Below are 23024 nucleotides of genomic sequence, written 5' to 3' on the forward strand. Positions count from 1 at the left end.
TRGAAAGAGGCAGCAGGGAGCTGGGCTCCCCCCAGGGCTCCTGCTCTGGGAGGCACCAAGGGGGCCTTTGGGCAGGTGGTCGATCACTGTTTGCTGCTTTTTTCTTTTTCTCTCTCTCCTTTTAACCACTGTTGAGCTGCTGCCATGCATGGGCCAAGGTCCTGCGAGCCCACGCTCCTTCCCGGAGCACTGCTCAGCGGCGGCTTTCCCAGTATTTTCCTGAGGGACAYAGCTGTCTGACCTATCTCACCAATTCCGCCAAGGGACCAAGTTTGCTACTAGAAGTAGCCGTGTGTGTCCTAGCACACGGAGAGCAGTCCAGGGTCAGAAGCTCCAGATTTGGGGAAGAGTGGCCCCGCTCTTCGTGCGGAGGTTTTGGTCTGGTAGAGGCAATCTCAAAGGGTAACTCCTTGGGAGCATCAGCTCCCAGCAGAGGTGACATTCTGGACCTGTGTTTCACCCTCTCTAAGGGCTCCAGAKGGATGTCCCCTCTCATTAAAAATGCTGGGATCCATAAAATGTTCCCTGTCCCATCAGACTCCTGTTGGTTTACAGCTCTGGGAGGAACCTGCYACAGGTCTCATCTTCAGGTTGTGCTCCTGTGTCTTACAGGTTGGCTTTTCCTTGAGACCCCTGAACAGACAGTGTTAGCAGGGATGCCACCTCTTTTCTATCCTTTCCTGTACACAGTCCCAAAAGGTGTTTTTCAGATCTTATAATTAAATTCAGAAGTTCTAATATGAACTACAGGAGGAAAAAAAAATCAGTAGAGCCAGGCTGCAAAATGAAGTCTCAAGGAAACGTGCACTCAGTCTTGGACATGTGGAGTGCCACTACATAAATATTTAATATCCTTTTAAAGCAGCTGATTTAGCATGTGAAGTAATCTTAACAACTCCTGCTGTTTCAGCCCCCTCTTCCCCAAACACATTTAAATAAACCAATGTCTTTGTGGCCTCCGCAACCCTAATCCCACATCTCCTGGGGGCATGCATGAGTTTTAGGTGAAGAATGGAGACGATGGACCCTTTGGGGACCAGGATTAGCTTTAATCTTGAGGTGATTCTTACAATTGTAGGACTTGGTGTTCGGGGGAATGTGAGCTGATGGATCGTTTCTGGTGGGACTTCTTATTTTTTTCCCATGAAATACTACCAATGCAAAACAGACTGACCTTGGAGCCCACAGGAGTCAACTTGATGAAGAGCTTAGTTGGAGCTGGAGTGACAATTGGAAGCCAAATGAATCATATCAAGTGTGACCATTACAGGCCTGAAAATGATTCTTAATTAACCACTGATCCTCTGTGGTAGCAAGTTTCCAAAATCTGTGAATCCATGAGGGAACCAGCAAAAATGTACGAGTAGCAATTTACCTAATCTAATAGCTCTGCCAGGCTGCCTGTGTGACGCTGCTTTTATTTTCCCTGTTTCATACCATGCATTAGATAGTTCCTCAGTGTTCAGCATGGTTTGGCAAGAGCCTTCAGAGGACTTAGTAGGAAATGTGAACTTGTGCAGTTGCTGACCAATATAATTATTCCATCTTTCCACTTTGTTTTTCCGTCATTTCCTTTTGAATTGTGAAAGTGTCAGAATACGGCCCTTATTTTAAGGGTATCGTGGGTAGTCCTTTGTTTTCAATGCTAACGAAAAAGGTGGTTATTTCCTGTCATCTAGAGTGCTAATGTTGTAGTAGCATTGGTCATGTTAGCTGTGAACCTTGACTCGCTTTTGTAGCATTTTGAGGTGAAYGTCACTCATTCTTCTGTGCTCTTCAACAGGCATGTCCAGACATCCTCCAGCTCCTGATATCCCCACCTTCTATCCCTTGTCTCCTGGGGGTGTTGGACAGATAACACCACCTCTCGGCTGGTAAGAGCTTTCAGCTTCTTTTCAGACAGGGTGCATGTTCATGCCGTCCACCACTGCTGAATCAATGGCAGCATTTACAAAATAAGAGTGTCATTGCAGCAAGAAATTGCTATGTTATTTTAGTTTAAAAGATCAAAAAATGTTGATCTTTGAAATGAATTGAATCTGGTTTTTGAACACGTACTGAAATTGAAGTGTGAGGATTTCACTTTGAAGTCTATGTATTTCTTATGGCTCAGATTTGTGGCTCTTGGCATTTAGAAAGATAGCAAAAAAACAGTTCTCAAGGATTTAAATGTAAATTTTTAATAAACAAAATTGCAATTAGGGAGGGGAGGTAAGAAGAAACTTTGAAGTGTGTGGGGGGAAATCTTGAAACTGCATCAAAATGGAGAGCAAACTTTTGTAGTCTGCTGCTTTTTACAGTTCCTGTATGAATACCTCAGTCAGTGGGAGACTTTGCAGTTCCTTTTAGTATTAGCATTCTAGGGATCTCTTGCTGCACTCCCTGTCTGCCTCGTGGGGAGGAAGCACAACACTTCCAGGGTGATCGATTCTGCAGGCTGCTTTCTTGTATCTGCTTGGGGCAGATGGATGCTGACCACCATTTCTGTAGGGACAGGCTGTGTGCAAACTCAGCAACAAACTTGCTTCAGAGGCTTTTTTTTTTTTTAATCTGTGCGTTCCACAAGTGAGTGATATAATAATAATTATTATTATTATTTCCCTTTATGTATGCTGGGAGAGGATAATCCAAATGATAAAGGGTAAAGAAACTAGAGACCAGAGACTGTAAAATGCCCTGTTGCCAGAGAATCTTGCAGGAAGCGTCACATGCCTTTTTGAGCAAATGTTATTGGATGCAGRACTAAAACAGGGAGCACCTGCCTATTTTATTTTTCTTTTTCCCGGTGCATTGCTGCTAGGCTGACTCCCACTGCCAGGCAGCTCCTGACACTTGCTTTCCAGATGTGGTCCGTCATTTCCTTCAGATGGTTCCTTGAGGCAGCAGCGGGGAGGAGGGAAAGGAGGCTTAGCTGGACAGAGAGGGAGGAGGAGAGATGCCCTGTGGTTTTGCAGCATTTGGAAGTGTTTAGCGGTGCTTGCTTCCAGCTGAGTGCAGCCCACCATCCCTTAGCTCTATGGCTTCCAGCTCTGCTCTGGGTGTAGCATTGCTGAGGCTTCCTCCGCCTTTATTTATTTAGTTCCCTTCTATTTGAGCACTGCTCTTTTCAAATCAGGTATTCGAGGTGTGGAAATTGTATCCTGAACCTTGAAAAGGCCTGAATCCTTTTTGTTCTCCTTAGAAACACTGATCAGTCAGTCCATAGGTTCAAATAGAGCTAACACATGTGAGGTCTTTCAGAGCTGGTCCAGGTATTCGGTCCAAATGTGTACATCAGCATAGCATGATACTGAAGTATGATCATTCTGGCCAGGACCTGACCCACTGCTAATTGGAAGTAAACAAAATGTAGCGACGATAGAAGCTGGAGAATCCAAATTCCATATTGGTGATAAAAATATTTTGTATATGTGCAGGGGAAAAGGAGGTAAGAATTGCATGCAAGATTTTTCTGTTAGTTTGCAAATTTTGAACTTTTAGTAGTTAAGATGTAAGTCTTCTCTGTTTTTGGCTTTTGTTTTGTTTTAAATCAGATGAGCCCTAATTTCTAAAAAATGCTGTCCATTTCTTCCTTTGCAAAGAAGATGCATATGAAGAGAGTCCTAATTTTTCAAAGACTTCATGAAATTGTCCAAAAGGTTTTCAAGGTTGATAGTTTATAGGCTGGTGTCCTTGCACAGATCTACACTAGGACTGTTTGGAATAAAATGCTTCCCCCACTCCTCCTTATTTATTTCTTTAAGAGCTGATTAACTGGATCTGCTTCCAGTTAAAATTAGGTATGAGAGTGAGGGTGCCCATGTGTGCACCATGGGGAAGGAGGGCTGGTTGTTCTGCTTTCCTCCCCAAAGGAAACCTAAATTGGGAATCTTTTGAAGRAAGAAGGTGAGAAGGTCCTAAGTGTTCACAAATTCATTAGCTTTGAATCTACTTATTGTTTTGTGTTTTGTTTTGCTCTGAGTTCCCATCAAGTGCTTATGACTCTAGAGTAACTATTTAATACCGTTTCATGTTATTGATGGGTTCCTTTCTTCTGTGACCTCAGGCAAGGTCAGCCTGTATATCCCATCTCGAGTGGATTCAGGCAGCCCTATCCATCCTCACTCTCAGTCGACCCTTCCATGTCCAGGTAGGTGTAGGAGGTGAATGACTGACTGGGGAGTAACTGCTGGCATTACAGGGCAGGTTGCSCTCCTGCTTGCATCTTGGTCTGCCTTTGCTTGCTTTTTCGGTCAGCTAAAACTTTATGCACACGTTTTTATTTAACACATTTGTGTATATGCAGTTTGCCTGGATCCCACACTGGTCTCCATTTTTCCTGACAGTCTCTGAAGTATTGCAATTAGAAACACTGGAGAATTGTCAAGGATTAATTGAACTGTTTCATCTGAAATGAGATCATGAGTTCATTTCCAGATGCCATGTATAGCAGGCATCCTTGGCGTTTATTTGTACTAGCAAGAAACCAGGTGGATTGTCACTGTAGTCTGGATTCTGTGGTTTTAATTTCCAAGTGGTTAGTAATGAGTCTCGAACTGCTTAGGTTATCAGTCCGTGTGGAAACTTGCTCTCAAGTAGGTACTTCACAGCCCAGAGCTGTTGCTGGGAAGGGAGGCCAGCACCATGTGTCTGCACTGGTGTGTGAATCGGGCGCTGTGTCTGTGTGAGTGTGAGCAATGCGCCTGCGGGGCGCTCCAAGCCTCTGCTCCGTTGCTTCTGTGCTCCCAGAGCAGCTCCTGCACTCTGGGCTTGGAGTGTGCAAGGCTGCAAGAGGCCGGTCTTATTTCTTTTATGTGTGACCTACAGAAGAAAACCCTCTCGCTTGGGGAATTAAGCCCCTTGGTAAGTGGTAGGTCTTCTTGGCTTTGTTGGTGAGGTTTCCTTTGGGTTATCGCTGTCCCTTCCCTTCTCTGTAAGGAGAATGAAAGGAAGAGCCAGTCAGGGAGATTGGGAAGGAAAGCCATCCTCTCTCCTTAACAGAATGACTGTTTGGATCACTGATATTTTGTGCTTGCTTTGCTTTGTTGGAGTATAGGGGTGGGCAAAGAGATGGGAAAGGTAAAAGAGGGAAGGTGGACATGACTCCTCAGTAGACACTCAGCAAACCATCGGAGCAGGAACTTGCTCGTCATGGCACTGGGACTTTCCACCAGGTCAAAGTAAAGCAGGCAAGTTTTCTGCTGCACTGGGGTTGCAACATGAAGCACCTTGAACATCTGTCTTGGCTTGGCCTTGGGGATGAAATGAGGTAGTAGGGTGCGAGGTTGGAGCAGGTGGTACTTCAGTTTTGGTCTGTTTTTCTTCTGGCGCAAAAGAGAGGAAGGTTTCAGATAAGAGGGTGACTTTTTTTTCCCCTTTTTCTTCTAGACTACAGGAATATTTTTATTTAAGTATTTGGAGGAAATAGTTTAGTGACATTATTCTTTAAGTGCTTTGAAAAGCAAGAGATTCCACGGAGAGTTATCAGGGACTCTTTAAACAGACTCTTCTTCCTTTATTGTGTTGTTTTTCTGCATGGCAGTTCTTCCTTTGCATTGGCTGGTGGTGGATATTATAAGAATGCCTATATCTTGGTGTGGAATTGCAGTTTTTGGTTAAGAAATGTGTGGTTTTATTGCTAGTCAGTCTAACAGTACAACCATTAAATGTTTCTTGTGTGCACTGCTAAAGCTATTTTCCTGAAAGGTAATACAGTAACATCTTCAAAAACAAAATGCTGTCTCATTCATATTTCTGGAATTGACTAGTTAGAATGCACGAATCTTAGCCATATRTTTTTTCATGTGCTCTTAAGGAATTGTCTTTCCATTACAAATTCCTTATTGTTTGCATTCCTGGGGCATCCTGCTGCTGTCATGAGAGTGTTTGAGGCCTGACTTTGGTAGCGTTATGGACCTTTCTTTGTTTTCTCTTTTAGGTTTTCACATCATATGATTCCTGGTCCTCCAGGCCCTCACACAACTGGAATCCCTCACCCAGCTATTGTAACACCTCAAGTCAAACAAGAGCATCCACACAACGACAGTGAGCTAATGCATGTGTGAGTCTGCCTTTCTGCACTTGCCCTTAAACTGCAAATGCTTGAGAACTCTATTAAAAGAAGAGTCACGGAGATAAAATAAAGGGAATGAGTATCTTTCATGAGCTGTTGAATTTTRACCCTTCTCCTATAATTGAAGTGGGAGATGTGGGCTGTTTTAGGGGAAGAATAATGAGATACGAAGCCAGAATTCCTTCCAGTCCAGCACTTCCTAACTATCAGCCACAGCCACCTTAATTSGGACATAGACCTGGAGCTGTCTTCCTGAGGATGCTGTTTGAGAACGAACTCAAGAGCCTCTATTCAATAAGGCCTTAACTGTAAAATCYACTACTAAAAAGTGCAAGCAGCATTTGTGCTTGGTACTCAAAGGCAAAAGGCTTAGAAATCAGTAGATGAAGAGCTACCTCCTGTCTGTATCAGTGGCCTGCTAAGTGTTATGTGCCAACCTCACACTCTCCTTGAGTATTGAATTATTTTCTAAAGTCAGTTCCCTGAAAAGATGTAAAATGAATGGGATGGAACCAGTGGAATTCACGTTCTTACTAATTTTATGCTACTGCAGCTACAGCTTAGAAATTTTCCATCGGGTGCTTCTTTTTAATAGGGTGAAGGTAAATAGATGTGTGTGTGTGTTTTGTTTTTTTTTTTCCCCTCCTTCCCCCACCACGTTTTAGGAAGCCTCAGCACGAACAGAGAAAAGAACAAGAGCCAAAAAGACCTCATATTAAGAAACCTCTGAACGCTTTCATGTTGTACATGAAAGAAATGAGAGCGAATGTTGTAGCAGAGTGTACTCTGAAGGAAAGCGCAGCTATCAACCAGATCCTCGGCAGACGGGTACGTACAGCAGCCTGTGTGTGCTCATGTGTGCTGCTAATTTGTGCTCCCCCTTGGCGGGTGTGATGGCTCACTTTCTGCTCGAGGTGTTAACTAATGTGCAGCTATCAAATTAGCTAGAAGATGAAACATGCAACTAAAAATAAAAGCAGTATGTTGATTTTCTTTTTTCAGTATCACCCATATCATCAGGCTGCCATGTCTGGTCCATTCATGCCACCGTGTCTGTACCCCACATGTTAAATATTCCCATTTGCACATGGAAGGATCACCGCCTTGGTCCTCCTAGAAGGTGGCATTCATCAGAGCAGGAAAGGATCATTTATAGATAGCAACACTCAGTGCTGATTGAGATGGATCTCAGCAGTAAATATAAATATGATGTAGGTCTGATCACAAAAACCCATAGGTTGGAAGGGTTCTCCTGGGTCATCAAGTTCAGCCCCAGTCAGAGCAGGTCCAGTTACATGGGGTGGTTCTGAGAGTTGTCCAAACAGGTTTTGCCCATCTCTGAAGTCACCAGCCCAGTGCTGATCACCCCAGGGCCCATTCCAGAGTCTTGCTGAGAGCATTTGCCGTGGGCATCCTACGCAAGTTTTGTTCTCTCTGGAAAAAAACACAGGGCAACCCACAACTGCAAACTGTGTTTGCTTTCAGTGTTGCTCCTCTGAAAGGAAAGCCTCARAGATAAGTGCCCCTGGCCATCTCTGACTTATCTGTCCCAGAAGTTAGAGAGATGACTTTTATAGCAATTTGAGCTTGAGACAAGACACTCTGAACCCCTCTTTCTGAAGAATACCTCAGCAAAAGGCACTGCAGCTCCCTGGGAAGGATAAACAGTGTGCTTTTCAGTAGGAAGCCATTAACTGCTGCTTTTCTGTTACACTCTGAAGACTTGTTTTCCCTCGATTAGGTTAGAAATTTCTCATTTCTTGTCCTGGTTYTTGCTAACCTCTTTCCTCTTTTTGACACTTTTGTTACTTCCTCTTAAAGGACACCTTGGTGCTTGCATTTGCTGTTCTCTCCTACAAGTCTTACCCCCTCAATAGCTGTTTTTAGTTTCTCAGTGTGTTGGTCTCCTTTTCTCGGCCTGAATGATGGCAGTGGCTTATTTATCTCCACTCCAGCAGTGAATCAGACCTCAGCACTCTGTGGTCTGTTTTTTTCCACAGTTTTGACTCCTCTTTCCAACTTGCTCTTCACTCTGAAAATACCGCAAGTTCCACTTGCCCAGTGGTACAGACAATGCATGAGTTATCAAATATAATTGCCTGGAGATTAATTATTATCAAATGTTTTGTGCTCAGCCACCCTGGTTGCTGTTCACTGTGTGCTGTGCCACCCTGCTCACCAGAGCTTAGGCTTGGTGTGGTGCTGGATTTCCTGATGCTCTTTGTTCTCCTTCCCCTCATACTTATGTGTGCTCTAGATCTTAAATCAGCAGTTCTTCACACCAATAAGCAGGTGTTAAAAGGATTAAAAACATATATATATCCTCTCACTGATATGGCAGCTTTATGGCCAGTTAAGTTTGCAGTAGGGAAGGGTGCCAGTCTCTAAGAGATGTGGTGTACAGAAAGCTTTTTTCTGCATGTTTTGAATTTACCCATTTTGTTGTTGCTGGCCCAGGAGTTTTTAAGGGTGGATACTGAAGCCAGCAAGAAGTGCAAGTCGGGCAGCACTGCCACGCAGGGACAGTTACACAGCTTGCAGGAGCAAGCGATGCTAGAAAATGAAGTAGGATGTGTCTAACAGGAGAACTRTTTCCTGAAGTTACAGGAAAACATCATGAAATGTGTAAAAACTTCTAACAGTGTTTTGAGTGGAAAAATAAGTTTCCATTCTTAGATGTTTTACCTTCATGTTTCTGGTAAGGCAGCTGCTCTCAGTATACCCTCTTGCTATCAGCAAACAACCTCTGCAGAAGAAGGGGCAGTCCCGGTATCTCATTTTGTTAATTTTTCATCACTTCAGCTGCAGCAAACCAGAAATGTGTCCCCAGCTGAGGCAGCCTGACCCTTGTCATCCAGCCACTTTCTGTACCAGAGTTGGGCTGCCTTGGTCCTTTCCCCATCTGCGCTGCTCTTGCTGTAGAATTAGTTCTGTGGTGGGAACTTTGCTTTTTCTGAGCCTCCTGACACAGACTCCTTGGGTGCAGAGGAAACAAACACGCTGGTTCCTCAAGTATCCGCTCCCCTGCAGTCTCGCGGCGCTGCATGYGGATTATCAGAGCTGCAAATGGGCTGAATCACTCTGCTTTCAGTAACACATCTAACTTGCCAGATCTAGACAGACAGCCATTTTGTTCACATCTTGTGACATGTAACAAAGCGACGTATTAAATCCCACAAATATGATCTGACCTGAAATCCTGGTTCTATAAATTATTCTTGCTTGAATGTCTCACTGATTTTTATGTCTGTCTTTTCATTAATGTCTTCTCTCCTTCAGCTTGCCTTTCCATTCTATACATGTTGTCAAGGTCAAATAAGAAAATAACGCTAATGCTGCAGTGGAAGCTGATTCAAAAAAATCTTTTTTTCTTCTTTTTGCTTCAGATTTTAGGTGTTTCAGCAACAATACAATGATTAGATAGAGCTGATGCCTTTTCATCCCTCCAGTTTTTTTTCTTTAAGGTAGATAAAGCAGGAAATCTAGCCTTCCTTGGTCGTAGAGGCCAGCTCCTGTAATTTCGAAGACAACTGTTCAGTAGCTTGTGGATCCTGGACACTTTCTGCAGTTGTCGCTTTCTTTTCTCCTCTTGCTACAAGGAGAAATCAAAATGCAAATGCCTTGAAGCTCAAGGGTGATCTTGGAAAAGGAGTATACAGTCATATACTTCTATATACAGTCATATACACATATATTATTCCTTTGATGTCAGAGCTGAAAAGCAGTGGGTTGCCTCTTCCTAGAACAACAGAGCAAAGGCTCTGCTGGGGGAGAGTGCACGCCTCCTTAGAAGCTGCACAAACACTGTCTGTTTTGTCATGAATTAGAGTATTTTTATGTAGTATGGGTCTGTGAGCAGATTGTTTGGTGACACCTATGTTCCATAAATGATTTTTTTCTTGTCTTGCTTAAGGCACTTAGTAGTTGTAGCTGACATGCCTAAAAGTTGGTCAGCAAAAAGGGGTGCTTGTAGTTCCTAATGAATTTTCTCTTTGCAGGAGGAAAGGACTGAGTCAAAGTTGCAGAAACACTTGCTAATGTCATCTGTTGCCCACCTATGAGTTATTTCTCCATCTAATATGGTGTTTATTTTATTTGCAGTGGCATGCTCTCTCCCGTGAAGAACAAGCRAAATATTATGAACTAGCTCGTAAAGAAAGGCAGCTACACATGCAGCTTTATCCAGGCTGGTCTGCAAGAGACAACTATGTGAGTCACTCATTTGAAGTTTCTTTTAAAATTAATTTCATTTAGCTAATGTGTGTAGGGCTGGGGTGTGTGTGTAGATGGGGAAAAAAAATGGAAAGCTCTGGAACGAGAGATGGTGGAGAAACACGCGTGAGTCTTATATTTAGCTGAGTTTCCAGCATCCAGAAACTTTGGATTTTGTGGTTGATAGTGCACCGTATCTTATGAAGACCACAAATTTTAAGGGAAGAATAGATATTTTTTTCTAGGACAACTATCACTAGAGGCTGCTTACATTGCACTGTGCAGCTGTGAACTTCTTCATAATTTTCTAACTGAGCACTTGCTATCCAGAAATCTTTAAACTTGAGCAGAATCAAGCCCCTGTCTTCCAGGAGAACCTGAAGCCCAGGTGTCTTGGTGCAAACTAAGCTTTAGCTGACCATAATTCAGGATGGTTTTATTTGAAAGCAAGCATACAAAATTTGCATAGTGACCTTTATGATAGATTCTGCTTTCATAGAGTTTGGTGAAGCTAGGAAATTTTCTTACAATAACAAATACCAGATGAAACTTAATAMTAACAGTGCAGGTATTAATAATGCTGTCAGCATTTAAAACTTTTGCTAAAACTGCAGAGAAGCAAGATATTTTTGCTTTTGAAAACAGGCTGTAAGGTCCTCGCATTGGCGGTGTGGTTGGAAAGTGGCTGCTGCAGTGCAGATTGAGAGGCAGCAAAGCCCAGGGGCCGAGACGGGACTATTTGGAGTGTCTATATTTCAGGGTGTCTGGTGAACATGAGGTACCCAGTGCAATGGCAGGAGGGACTGCAGAGGCACCTAATGCTTCCAGTGCTGCACTAGAAAGGTTTCTTTCAATAGCATGTATTTATCTGAGGAACATTTATTGCCCTTTGACACTCAGGCACATGGATGTGTGTGTTGGTATAGAGTGCTGCCATGTAGCACAAGCATTGCACCTACAGGTCTTTAAATGTCACGAGAGATGTTTAGAGTATATAGYATGGCATGTACAGTTGTCTTTGTGCCTTCCTACATAGATCCTGTGTAGGAATATATGACTGAAATATTTCAGAGCTATGTTACAATGGACAATTTTCTCAGCTTTCCTTTTGCAGTGCTTCTCTCTCCAAGAATGCACACACGTCACTGCAGTAATGAGCAGGAGAGCCAGGTAGATGATAGCTTATCAGTGAAAACTTTTCAGATACAAATAATCTTTTTTCTTTTTTCACCTTGATCAGTCTAAAAATGCATCTGTATTCACTTAGGACAGATATTACTGCAGTATTTTTAGAGTTGCCTGACTTTTTGAGACGACTTCTTTTCCRATATGGCTGGATTTCACAAAACTTTTTTTTAATGCTGCTACTTGATTGTAGCAGCTTGTCGTGCGCTGACAATAGCTAGGTACTTTTCATTACATGTTTTTGTTACCAAAACCCAAAGCATTAATGCAGAGATGCATGATAGCTGTAAGAGGGGCAGTGTCTTCATAATGTAGTATTGTCAGTGTATGCTGAAGTTGTCAGAAACTGCAGCAGTTGGGACTGCTTACAGCTAGTTTTCAGCCTAGCCTTGTCCTTCTAACTTTCTGATTTTGATATTACCTAGGATCTCCAATTGGTGTTAAGTAAGTTTTGGTACTTGAAGTCAGACGGCTTTAAGGAATAAAATGGACTAGCCTCACGTGATTTTCTTTTCCTTGTTAATAGCTGCATCAACGTAGTGTTTCTCAAGCAGTCTGGCCTTGGTGCTCCAGTGATAAAACTTGCTGCGGTGAACTTCCCAGAGCCCTGGAAAGCTGCTCTCCTGTTTCTGGTCTTGCTCCTGTCTTTGGGAGCTCACTCACAAAGCTTTGCCTGGCCCTGTTACCAGCCTCAGGAGAAGTAATGGCAGGAGCTTGAGCCTTGTGCAGGCTGGGACTGGCAGAGTGGGCTGGAAACTACCTAAACTTTTCTGCCAGTTGCTTCTTATAAGCCAGTGGTTGGGGCTGTGACTCGCTGTCCATTGCTGACTGCTGCAACAGCCTCAGGTGGCTTTGCACATCCCCAGCTCTCTGTGCCACCCCCCTCTCCTCAGCTGCTCCAGTCTGTGGCTGGACACAAGCATGAGTGCTCCCTGCGTGGCGCGGTCTGTGCTGGAGTGTCCCACTGCAAAGCGGCTGGTGTGCACTCTGGGGCAAGCCGTGCTCATCTGGGGTGCTTTCAACACCCTGTCTGCTGCTGCCGTGTGCACTACTATTGGTATCTGAATGTGTGAAGAGGAGCTGTAAATTATGGTATCAACATAAGTGTCATCAGTTTATTAAGCACGAGAAGTTCTCTTGATGCTTGCATTTGCCAGTGTTAGCTGAAAAACAGCCAGAAATAGTAATTTCATGCAGACAGAAAAATGTGTAATGCTTATTGTATATATTCTTCCATAGATGCAGGGAGCAAAACTTGCTACCATTGGAACAGCTGAAATTGGGTTAGAAAATAGTTTAGCTATCCTGATTTTATTTATTTATTTTTCCTTAGCCAATTTTTTCACAGTAGTCTTGATGCAGATTGTGCCAGCTAGCTTTTTTGTGTGTGTTGTGAGGTGTCGAGGAGAGACAAAAATAGTTGGGTGTGCATAATTGCTTGGTAAAATTGACTGTTTTGCAGGGGAAGAAAAAGAAGAGGAAGAGAGAGAAGTTACAGGAATCGGCATCAGGTAGGCTGTGTGACCGAATCCTTACCATTCACTTTAGGTGTATTTTAGAAACCAGGGCTGGTGCTGTTTAATTTTTACATGCCTCTGCCTTTAACATCTGCTTGTTACTGATGTCGCCTTCTTAAGATAACCYGCTTGCGTGCATTCGTACAAGCTTGCGTTCAATATGTGTTTCCTTTCCCTTACATCTACCCTCTATAGATGTCCTGACTCCTCAACATCTCTAGTCAAGGCTATGTATTGCTCTCATCATTGTCTTGCTTTGCCTTTTGCTTTTTCTCCTCATTCAGTATTCTGTTATCCTTAGACTTCACTATATTTGTCAAATGGTGTGGGGGATTACTGGATGCTGGAAACTTTTCTTTAGCCACAGTAGTTTTTCTCTCTGAATTTTACATTTCTGTGTACACTAACAGCTGCCTAGTAGGTTGGCTCAAAGCATCAGTGAGGTTTCCTCTTTGCTTTTTAAAATACATATTTTAAAAGAAGTCTTTTTTTTTTCCCAACAAAAATGGCTGGTATAAGAACCATTAAAAAAGGCAACAAAAAAGCCACCAAAACACACACAAAAAAATCCATGTCATATTACAGCATACAGACTTATTTGGAATGTGCAAAAACTCTYAATGGAAATTTGTTAAAGGAAAACAATCTTCTACAGGTACAGGCCCCAGAATGACAGCTGCCTACATCTGAAGCATGGTAAGAACATCTCTAAAGCTTTCCTGCTACAACTGAATTGTAAAATAAATTTTCTTATAAATTTTATGCAATAATATGAACTTAGCAAAAATTGCAGAAGTTTCATGGTTTTTATACCGGCTATCTATTAGGTGTTCACTATTTTACTTTCTTACCTTGACATTTTCAAACTGACCATACCTCACTGACTCGCTGCAAGTCTGCCTGTGAAGCACAAGGATGGTTTTACACAGCAATGCTAACCCTCCCAGCCAGCAGTGTCACAGTTCACAAAGAGTGGGTTAGAAGTTGGCTTTGCAGCACAGCTAATGTGCTGATGTCTTCAAGATGCTGGCTGGCTGGGTATCCTGATTTATCTGTGTACTAACAAAGCATCAGCTAGGAAAGGAGGACTGTTTCAGTTGTATCAAGATTTTCTCCATTGATGGTACAGTGGTATTTTGTGTGGATTTTTTTCTAATAGTTCCAGTGTGTGCTCTCTGTCTACAGATCTTTCTCCTTTCGTGTCATCTCCATGGAGGGTGGAATGACTAGTTATTACATATATCCAATAACAGCATCTAGTATGATTGTTGGCGCACTCTGTACTGCAGGGAGGTTCTCATTTCTTGGTGTTTGTGTTGCAAGACTATTAGTTCTCCTCCTCTCAGTGTGATGTGTTTTCTATTAGGAATGGAGTTCACTTGCAATAATAGTGCCTTAGTGCAATAAAATTAACCCAAACTGTACTTAAGGTCTTTGTGAATTCCAGGACTATGCAAAAAGTGAAAGTATTTATATTTAACTTGGCCTTACAGTAGAAATGTTTTTTTTCTCCCCTCTCCCTCTAACTTATTTGGTCACACGATCCCATTGCAACTCAAAATAGCCATCGGAGCGGTCTCCTTTTGGCCTTTCCCCTTTCTTGGACTTTAAGCCAGAGAAATCCAATTTGACTTTCTCAGCGTGCGATGTCAGTCATCAGCCAGTCAGCATGATTCAGGGCTCTTCTCTAGTTATGCCATGTGTGGGTTAGTCTAAACTTGCTTGGGTTTGAGTTCATTGGAAAATACTGAAAGTGAAAAGATGCAAAATGCACATTCTACTAAGCAGAAAAGGTTCAGGCAAGCTGACAGTCTTGCCCACTGCAGTATGCTTGTCTTTGCTGATTTAGGTGTGGATTGCAGCATTTGGGTTCTATAGCCTCTACTACAAAGGTTTCTGTGGAATGTTATTAGTTAGTACTCTAAGTAGTTTAACCCACAAAACAACAAAAAAAAAAGTGTTTTAACTTTGAGTTTTATAATTACCATTTCAGGTTAGTGCCCAAGGTACAAGTTTGTTGCGAATGGTTTTTTTTTCTTTTGGGGTGAGGATAATAACAATAAGCAAAACACTAAATCTTATCTGAGTGAATGCACAAAACTTAGGATCAGAAAATAACCAAGGTTTGTGTGACAGTTAATCACTGGGGGGAGTATTTGGTTTCTGGGGTGTTGTACAATCTAAGGATGGCTGCGTTACTTTCTGACCTACTTTTGTCAGAGTTTTTCTGTTTTCCCTCTCTGTAGCAGAGAATGAGCCGAAGTAGAAGAGGATGGATGTTTTATGTACTTTCTTTCTTTACATTTTACTTCTACACGCCTCTCCTTCCCTTCTGCTCTGTGACAGTAAGGAAGCTTTTGCATTACCTGTCTCTCTGTCCACGTGCAATTTATACCTGGGAATATCAGAGCAGTAGGAACATTCCTTCCACTGAAGGAGAGCGTGTTCTTGACTCCATATATGCACAGAGGCAGCTTCACTAACCGTTGCATGCTCAGCGACTGCTCTCCACTGCAGGTGTACAGATGTACTCGAGCTGCAAGTAAAATGCACACAGTGATTTAGAGAACCTGAACCAACCAGATATTAAAGGCAACTTCTTAGGGTTAGGCTTGCAAAGGGCAAGAGGGTTAATCCAAGGAATGTTTTACCCACAACTGTAATATCTTACCAGGCCCTCAGCAGAGCTGTTGTAGCCTTGACTGAATGGAACTGAGAAGTTGAGAATGCCTGGCAGGGAGACAGGGCAAAGAACTCTTGGAAAGCCAGTATTTGCCTTCTTTCTACCCATATGGCAAGCACATGAGAGAGCCGTTTGGAAGAGGGGAAAGGAGGGTGGGAGGTCTGGGAAGGAGRCAAGCACTTGGTTATCTGAGAGGAATCAGAAATGAGTAGGTGGCAAGACCAAAGAAAGAATCTGTAGATCAGCACAAAGGCGATCAGCCAGAGTTGTAATTACGGTGATGTAAGTGAGAAGGCTGCAGCAGTGGGAGGCTTGCGTGGTGGGATGTTCAGAGGAAAGTAACGGAAGAGACATGCAAACAGAAGTGATTCAGGAGAGGGTGAAAGGTTTTTGTCCGTGAATGTTCCGGCACGTAACTGATCTTTAAGATGGGCCTCTGACCTGCATTTTGGCCTCTTCGTCCTTTGAGCGGTGAAATCGAGCTCGTAGGTGTCAGAAGTGAAGATGTCTGATTTCCTTTATGATTTGACTTCTGAAAGGAAATAAGAAAATCTGATTGATTTTATGAAATCTTAATTAAAGAAATATAAGGGTGCTGACAATCCCCTGGAATGTTCAGCAACATAGAAATAGTTAACTTTTTATGACTTATGTACAGTAATTCCAAAAGGTACATTGGTTGATGTATGGCAGGATGCAATTGGGAGCTCCTCATAAGCTATGCAACTTAAAACTGTGTTCTGGAGCCTCTTCAACGGCTTAAGAGTTACAGAGAAGGTTAATAGGCATTTTGTGAACCTATGTGAAAAAGTATGAATGTGGCTTATGAAATTCCATGGCAATTGTTAGTTCAGCCAAGTTGTTTAGTTTTATTTTCCCTCTGTCTTCAAATGAGAATAAAAACTTGACTAATGCTGATTTACAATCAGAACGACTTTAAAGGCTCAGATTAAGGCTGTTTAAATAATGACTAGTTATTACATTTCAAATCCCTTACATGGAATTCAAAGCCAAAATTCTGCGCAGAAGTGATTTTACATAGCGTGTAGCAACCCAAGAGTGGCTTGTTTTTGTCTCACTAGTAAGATGGAGTGGCACTATGAAAACAGACCATCTAAGTGAACCAGTCTGCATTCAGAAGACTGTGGAAAAGCACTGTGTGATGACTGCAGTCATATCTGACTGCTGGTTTCTGGCTGGCATCCTAGAGAAGAGGGTGTGATGTGTTGCTTTCTGAAGGATATGATTTGTGACATGGCTTGTCCAGGGCTCTCAAAATTGCTGCTGAAGTAGTTTAAAACAAAATAAATGCCCTGTCTGTGCCCTTGGCTGTTTGGAGGTTTCAAATAGAGCCTGGACAATTAGTGCAGAAGTTGCTGTCTGAGAAGCTGTGTGATGATGGTGGTGCAGACTCATGTCCTCATTTGTTTTAAAACTTRAGCTGTTCCTGCGTGAGCTGCACTTCCCTGGACAATAAGGAATGGATTTATTGCTGKCCAGGCAGGTGAGAAGAAAGGCTGACAGCACCATCAGCCCTACAGGAGAAGTGCAGATAGGAGAGTCCAACAGTTAGGTCAAACAGCACTAAGTAGTAGAGGCCATGAGTTTGCTACTCTCTCTTTTGCAGCACCCAAGTGCCATAGGATTATCTTTTAATACTGAAAGCAGTTAGGACAGCAAAGTACAGGGCCTCTTGTAAAGGGTTTAAGTGAACCTTATAAAAGACCAATAAAGAAAGTGAAGAATGGAAAGAATATTTATTTTTTTTTTTTTAAATTGAAACACGTTATCAAAACAGATGTTCAAAGTTCACTTCAGTGTTTCTTTTACCAGTTAGGCATAGAATTGCCCAAGACAAGGGTAGAAAGCTCACATAGAGCCCCTACTGCAACAAAAGTCTGAGCCTGACCTTGCTGATCCTTACAGGGTGAAAGACACAAAACTTCTTTTCAGGCTCTTGAACATCAAGAAAGAGCAACATGAGCAAGCAGGCTCTGGATGGCAGGTACAGGAGCAMTGACACCTGCTGGGAGAGATGGGGCAGAGCTCCGCACTCAGTGSGCCCCTTCGCGGGAGAAGCATGGGAGGGGAACCAGCATCTGGCCTTTTGAATGGGAAAAGGGCAGGAGGAGTTAAATTCCCGTAGCAGATGACTGGTAAATGGCCAGAGCCGGTTTCTGTCAGTGGTGCTTCCCAGCTGCAGGTACTGCTGTGCAGGTAGGGATGCTTAGCTAGAGCTTGAGCAGCAGCGTTTTCAGGAAATGGAATAAATAGTTATTGTTTCACTTCTGAGGTGCAGCAGTGGGAGGCTTGGGGGAGACGGAATAGTGGGAAAACTATTGTTCTATGCCTTTCCTGTGGGACAGGGAGTGAACTGGTGGTATTCTGTTCTGTTCTTGCTGAAAACTGAAACTTAGCAAATTTAGTAAACTTCATCACCAGATTGAGAATTGTGAAGTCATGAAAAACTCTGGAGAAACAAACTGTTTCATAGAAAGACTTAAGTTTTTGAAACCTGTTTCTCTTCCAAATTGGATCAAAACCTGAGTGTTTCAGTATCTTTATTACTGTAACTCATTTAGTCTCACATTTTCATTTGGTAGTGTACTTGTATGAAAAATTCCAAAATGAGAAACTGATCCTGTACTCTAGAACAGCTAAAAAGCAAAAAGTTGTTATGACACTGTCACTCACTCACACACTCACTCACTCACTCACACACACACACACTTGTGGAGACTAAACTCTGGTGAATTTAGTCCTCTCTAATGTCACCAGAACTGCATTCAGATGCAGTTCTATCAAAGCTTTTCTAGCACTTTTCCATGCCTGAGACTGCATGAGGTAAAATGTTGTGGCCAAAATAACTGCATATARTTAGTTTTACTCTGCTTGGATTGCTTGAAATTAGGTGAGACTTTTGAATAGTTGTGTTTCCTCCCCTGAGTGTCTTTTGAGCTACAGAATAGGRGGCTTATCTCTTTTGGACCACTAGCAACTTTCTGCTGTAAGATGACTCAATTGCATCACAGGGAAGTTGACGTGTCTGAGCATTTGCAGTGGTTTTTGTGCACAGCTATCTTTACAATGGTGAAATGTATGCATACATGCATGTATGTAGAAGGGTTGATGACGCTCTAGAAGATACTCGGGTTACAGTTGAGTATTTATATTATTCTATGCATAAGCAGCTTTAAATGTTGAGACTACCTTTCAAAGTAGAGTGTACATACTAAGCTAGATTTAATTTTGACCGTGAAGGTTATCTAAAAAGGATATTTTATAAATTTTTTTTTGTCTTTTGGGTGAGTTTTTGCTTAAGATTTCCTAATACTTCTCCAGTACCTCATGTCTTAGCTGTTAAGCAGGTAAAAGAACTGAAGTAGGTATTTCAGTGCCTGTAGAAAAGACGCATCTCTTCCCAATTCTTAATCTATAAAGTAAACAAAGTCTGGAGTTAACAAAAGCAGTCAAAGTCCTTGGTTAAAGGTTTTTTCCTTTTTTTTTTTTTTTTTTTTTTAGTGCTTTAGCACTATTTTACTATGACTTCAGAAAGAAATGATACCCAAATGGTTCATTTCTTTTAGAAAGCAAACATGGAACTGTCTTAAATACCCTTTTGAATATGTAATATATACCATAAAGCTACAAAAGAGTCACAATTTTTTTTCCCTTCCCTCTCCTACACTTTCAGTATATTATTCTTCTCTAAGAAGCTACTAGAGTCAGCTGCCTAGAGTYAACCTGTTTATTATTTTAAGCATGGAAAATCCTCCATCCTCCCAACAGGAAAAACACACTAGAGATCTTCCAGTATAATCTTTTTAAAGACTGACGCTCAGATACAGATCTGGCCTCCAGTTTCATACCGACTATGCTGGGGTCCTTTGATAAGGGGTGATGTCTGTGTTGGCATCACTGACTTCTGCTGCACAAAGCACCAGCCTTAAAATACCTGGTGTTTCCAGCACTGAAACCAACCTGTCCTGAAACAGGTCCCTGACTTCGAGGAGGGAAGCAGTTGTTACTGCTGTTTGCTTCACATGTCCAGCTTAGGGCAAGCTAAGATAGAAGCTGGGACACTAGGCTCCACCTGTAGTCAGTGCAGAGGTATTTTCAGGAGGAGCTACTTCAAGGCATCTTAAACTCAGGTAGGTATTTTGGCACATCTTTCCACAGTTAGCAGTGGGCTGAAGTTAAGACTAGCAAGGAAGAATAAAATAATAAAAACTTGTCACCACAGCAGTATCTGTTAAGAGTTTCAGGGTATAATTTTACGTAACTTCTTTGGCAACAAAGGCAGCTTTTCTTGCTGCCTGCTTGTACCCAGCTCTTGCAGAGAGGACTTGTTCCTGTCTCTCCATCCATGCACTGTGACAGCTTGTGGGACCCTGCAGCAAATCGGATTACTGAGAAGACTGGGGTTTAGCTGGGAGGTGCTTTTTTTGTTTAAAAACAACAAAGGTTGGGAGTGTTTGTTTTTGTTTGCCCAAAACACTTCAAGGATCTGGTTTAGGCTAGCCCCACAAACCATGGCACAGCTGGGCAGGAAGAGGAGCAGACTGCAGTGCCTGCATCTGTCGTCTTGTGCCTGAATCTCTTTACAGCTCTGCTGCTTTGGAAAACAAAGGAGCTTCACAGGCAGAGGGAACTGCAGCTAAATAAGGGTCTGGCTTCAACAGCCTGGTTTCTGCAGCGCTGGCTAAACAGTGGCACTAAGCCGAACATGTTTGTTTTGGACTTCAAACGCAAGTGATGCAGTTTTAGTTGTTAGACCCCTGAATTTGCCGTGTTGTTTGAAGTACTGGATTAAAAGTCAGGTTTAGTCACTTTTTAATGTATATAAACATACACAACTTCTGTCTTCCTGCTTTTCCTTACAACTGTATGAAAACAACCTATAGCGAAAGAAAAAAAGGGCAAGTTTTAAAGTGTCTTGCCTTCTATGAAGGTTAGCTTTCTCTTTTACTCTGTACTTGCTTTTGTACATACCCAGACATTCTTCAAGTTTCTTTTCCTACCTCTTCTCATTAGCATGACCTAGATGAAGCTGCATAATGCTCCCTCGCTTACTCCAGCAAAAGGGGGATGAGTTAAAGACAGGGAAGAAGAGAGAAGGCATGTAGGGCCTTTGTGGACCCACCCTTCAATCCTACTCATTTCAAAGAGGAGGGAGGTATTTTGATCCCTCTGTAATGCTTGCCCTCAGCCACTGAGCCCTGCCTTGTTAGGAGGCTTTATTCTTAATGTACTGATTCCTGAAATCCAGTTTATCGTTTGAGTAGCAAGGCTTTTCTTCTTACATTGAATGATTGTTGAATTTTATTTCTGTTTCTTATTCAAGTGTGTGTAGTGAGGGTTTTCTTTTTTTTTTCCTTCCCATTCCCTCCTGCAGTCAGCTGTACGCTGCAAATGGCACAGACAGTGCCTCCTATTGTGGCTTGGGCTCAAGACTTCACATATGTAAAATGTGACTTGCAGCACTTTCTTTGAAGCCTAACCACAGCCAGGGAGCTGTAATTGCAGTCTTTGATTGTGCCGACTTCACTTGTGGATTGGGCTTTGCTAGGGCATGCCTTGCTTGGCGAGACTTCAGCGGCAGCCCCCCAGTGAAGCCTTAGATGTGGGAAGTCTCCAGTCTCCTTAGCACATGCCTGTGGTTTCTTGAAAAGAATCCTGATTTGACCTGTTTTCTATCTGTAAGGCAACACCATCGTCATTATTATTTTTTAGGCATTATTTGGTTTATCATCAGCAGAAGCAATTTCCAGTGCGTAGCCTTAGTGTGCAGCTGGGAAAAGGCTGGGTTCTAGATGCTGTTTTCAGGCAAGCTACTGTGTAATTTTCTGCATGGCAGTATTCTGGAAATAAAAATACATGGGGAAATAAAAATACATGTAATGCTGCCCCTATGCAAAATTACATTGGATGTRTAATTTCTAACAGTATTTGTAATTTTTCTTCATTAGTGAGGTGGGTAATTACAGGTATAGAGTGGTTATGAAAATGAGGCAGAAGCTGCTGAAGCTGCATTTGGATGGAGAAAGAAGTGATGGCCCCTGTTTGAAAATGCTGAGGGCCAGAGCAAGGCTGTGGTCGTTATTTTAACCTCCTGACTTCAAAGACAGCTTGCTGGTAAGAGAAGGGGGGGAGGCAGGGAATCATCTCAACAGAAGAGCATTTCATTTCCTTCAGTGAAGTAGACATTCCTGGCTGCTAATGGGGAGTAGCTCTGAATCACAGCACTTGTATCAGGCTGCTGTGAACTACTGGCCTGGCGCCTCAAGGCCATTCCTCAACAGGAAACTGAATGTTTTCATGTAAGACTGAGAGGAAAACCTTCCCAGGAAGAGCAACCTGGACCAAACCTTTGAAAATCTGGGATGAAAAGGCACAAAATAAATATAAAGCTGCAGGGTGCTCTCCCTAGTGTTCCTCTGCTGTTTGCTTGGCCTCTCTTTCGTGCTCCTTGGAAAGGTAGAGCCCTTCGTAGCTCTTTGATCCCCATGTGTTACGGAGCACTGTGCTACTTTTTTTTTTTTTTTCAAAAAAAAGGCAGGAAGTTAAGAATGCTTTTTTTAGTTGGGACTTGGGCTGGTTTTATGAGGAAATAGGAACCAAATTAGTCAATACAGACCATCTCTGAACCACTGGTTTTCTAGTGGACTTTGGGCTGTGCTGTCTTAAAAGGCCACGGTGACTTTTAAATGTCCTTTTGTGGCTATCAGCAGGTGAAAATTACTCATTATGTATGAGGGGCTGGTAGTATTTGGGGAGAGGGTCTCATTCAATCTAAAGCAATGCGATATAGCATAGCATGAACTTGTGCTTGCTCTTTCTACCTTGGTCTGTAGCTAAACTTGTTGACTATCCTCAATTTTCCCTTCCACTAAAAGACCTGGGAATCTTGGGGGTGGCCTATAATTGGGATTCAATTTGACAGAAAAAAAAAATGGGGCCTGATCTTTCTCTCACAAAAATTAAAGTTCTCGATTTTTGGAGTCATTCTACCCTGGACTACATTAGCTTGTATAACTTCTTATTCAAGAGCAGGACTCAACCAGCATAGGCAAAGTGCTTTGCATTGTAAYGAATTAAATTGAAACTGCATGAAAGTGGAAGGGGGGCAGGAGGGAAGAATGTAGGATAAAGTGGCCCTTCATTAAATATTGCTGCTGTATTATTTGCTGCTTTTTTCTTTTTGTGGCTGTTACTGTCTCAGGGCATCAGTCTATTACAATTAGTCTTAACGGGATGCAGGCAGCTGGCACATTCTGGTAACAGAAGCTGGAATAGTGGTTCAAACAGATTTGTTTCTGTATAAAAGACTTGTTCTATCTTGCCACATGTGATTAGAGGTGTTAATAATTTATCT

The 23024-nt window shown here is 42.4% G+C and overlaps 1 protein-coding gene across 3 annotated transcripts in view; it reads left to right on the plus strand.

Moving 5' to 3' along the window:
* LEF1 (lymphoid enhancer binding factor 1) overlaps nucleotides 1–23024 on the plus strand; it is a 49619-nt gene that overhangs the window by 24476 nt on the left and 2119 nt on the right. Inside the window, exons 5-11 of one of the 3 annotated variants that reach the window (XM_026050914.1) lie at nucleotides 1784–1874; nucleotides 4046–4129; nucleotides 5918–6040; nucleotides 6718–6880; nucleotides 10154–10261; nucleotides 12912–12960; nucleotides 13622–13669. In XM_026050914.1, the coding sequence (XP_025906699.1) occupies nucleotides 1784–1874; nucleotides 4046–4129; nucleotides 5918–6040; nucleotides 6718–6880; nucleotides 10154–10261; nucleotides 12912–12960; nucleotides 13622–13656 (653 nt within the window). In that variant the 3' untranslated portion in view covers nucleotides 13657–13669. Of the gene's footprint in view, nucleotides 1–1783; nucleotides 1875–4045; nucleotides 4130–5917; nucleotides 6041–6717; nucleotides 6881–10153; nucleotides 10262–12911; nucleotides 12961–13621; nucleotides 13670–23024 lie in introns of those variants that run through there. The other 2 variants (XM_026050912.1, XM_026050913.1) reach the window with 2 other exon arrangements.

Source organism: Nothoprocta perdicaria, unplaced genomic scaffold (genome assembly GCF_003342845.1).
Source record: "Nothoprocta perdicaria isolate Ctin4 unplaced genomic scaffold, notPer1 scaffold_71, whole genome shotgun sequence".
NCBI classification, from domain to species: Eukaryota; Metazoa; Chordata; class Aves; order Tinamiformes; family Tinamidae; genus Nothoprocta; species Nothoprocta perdicaria.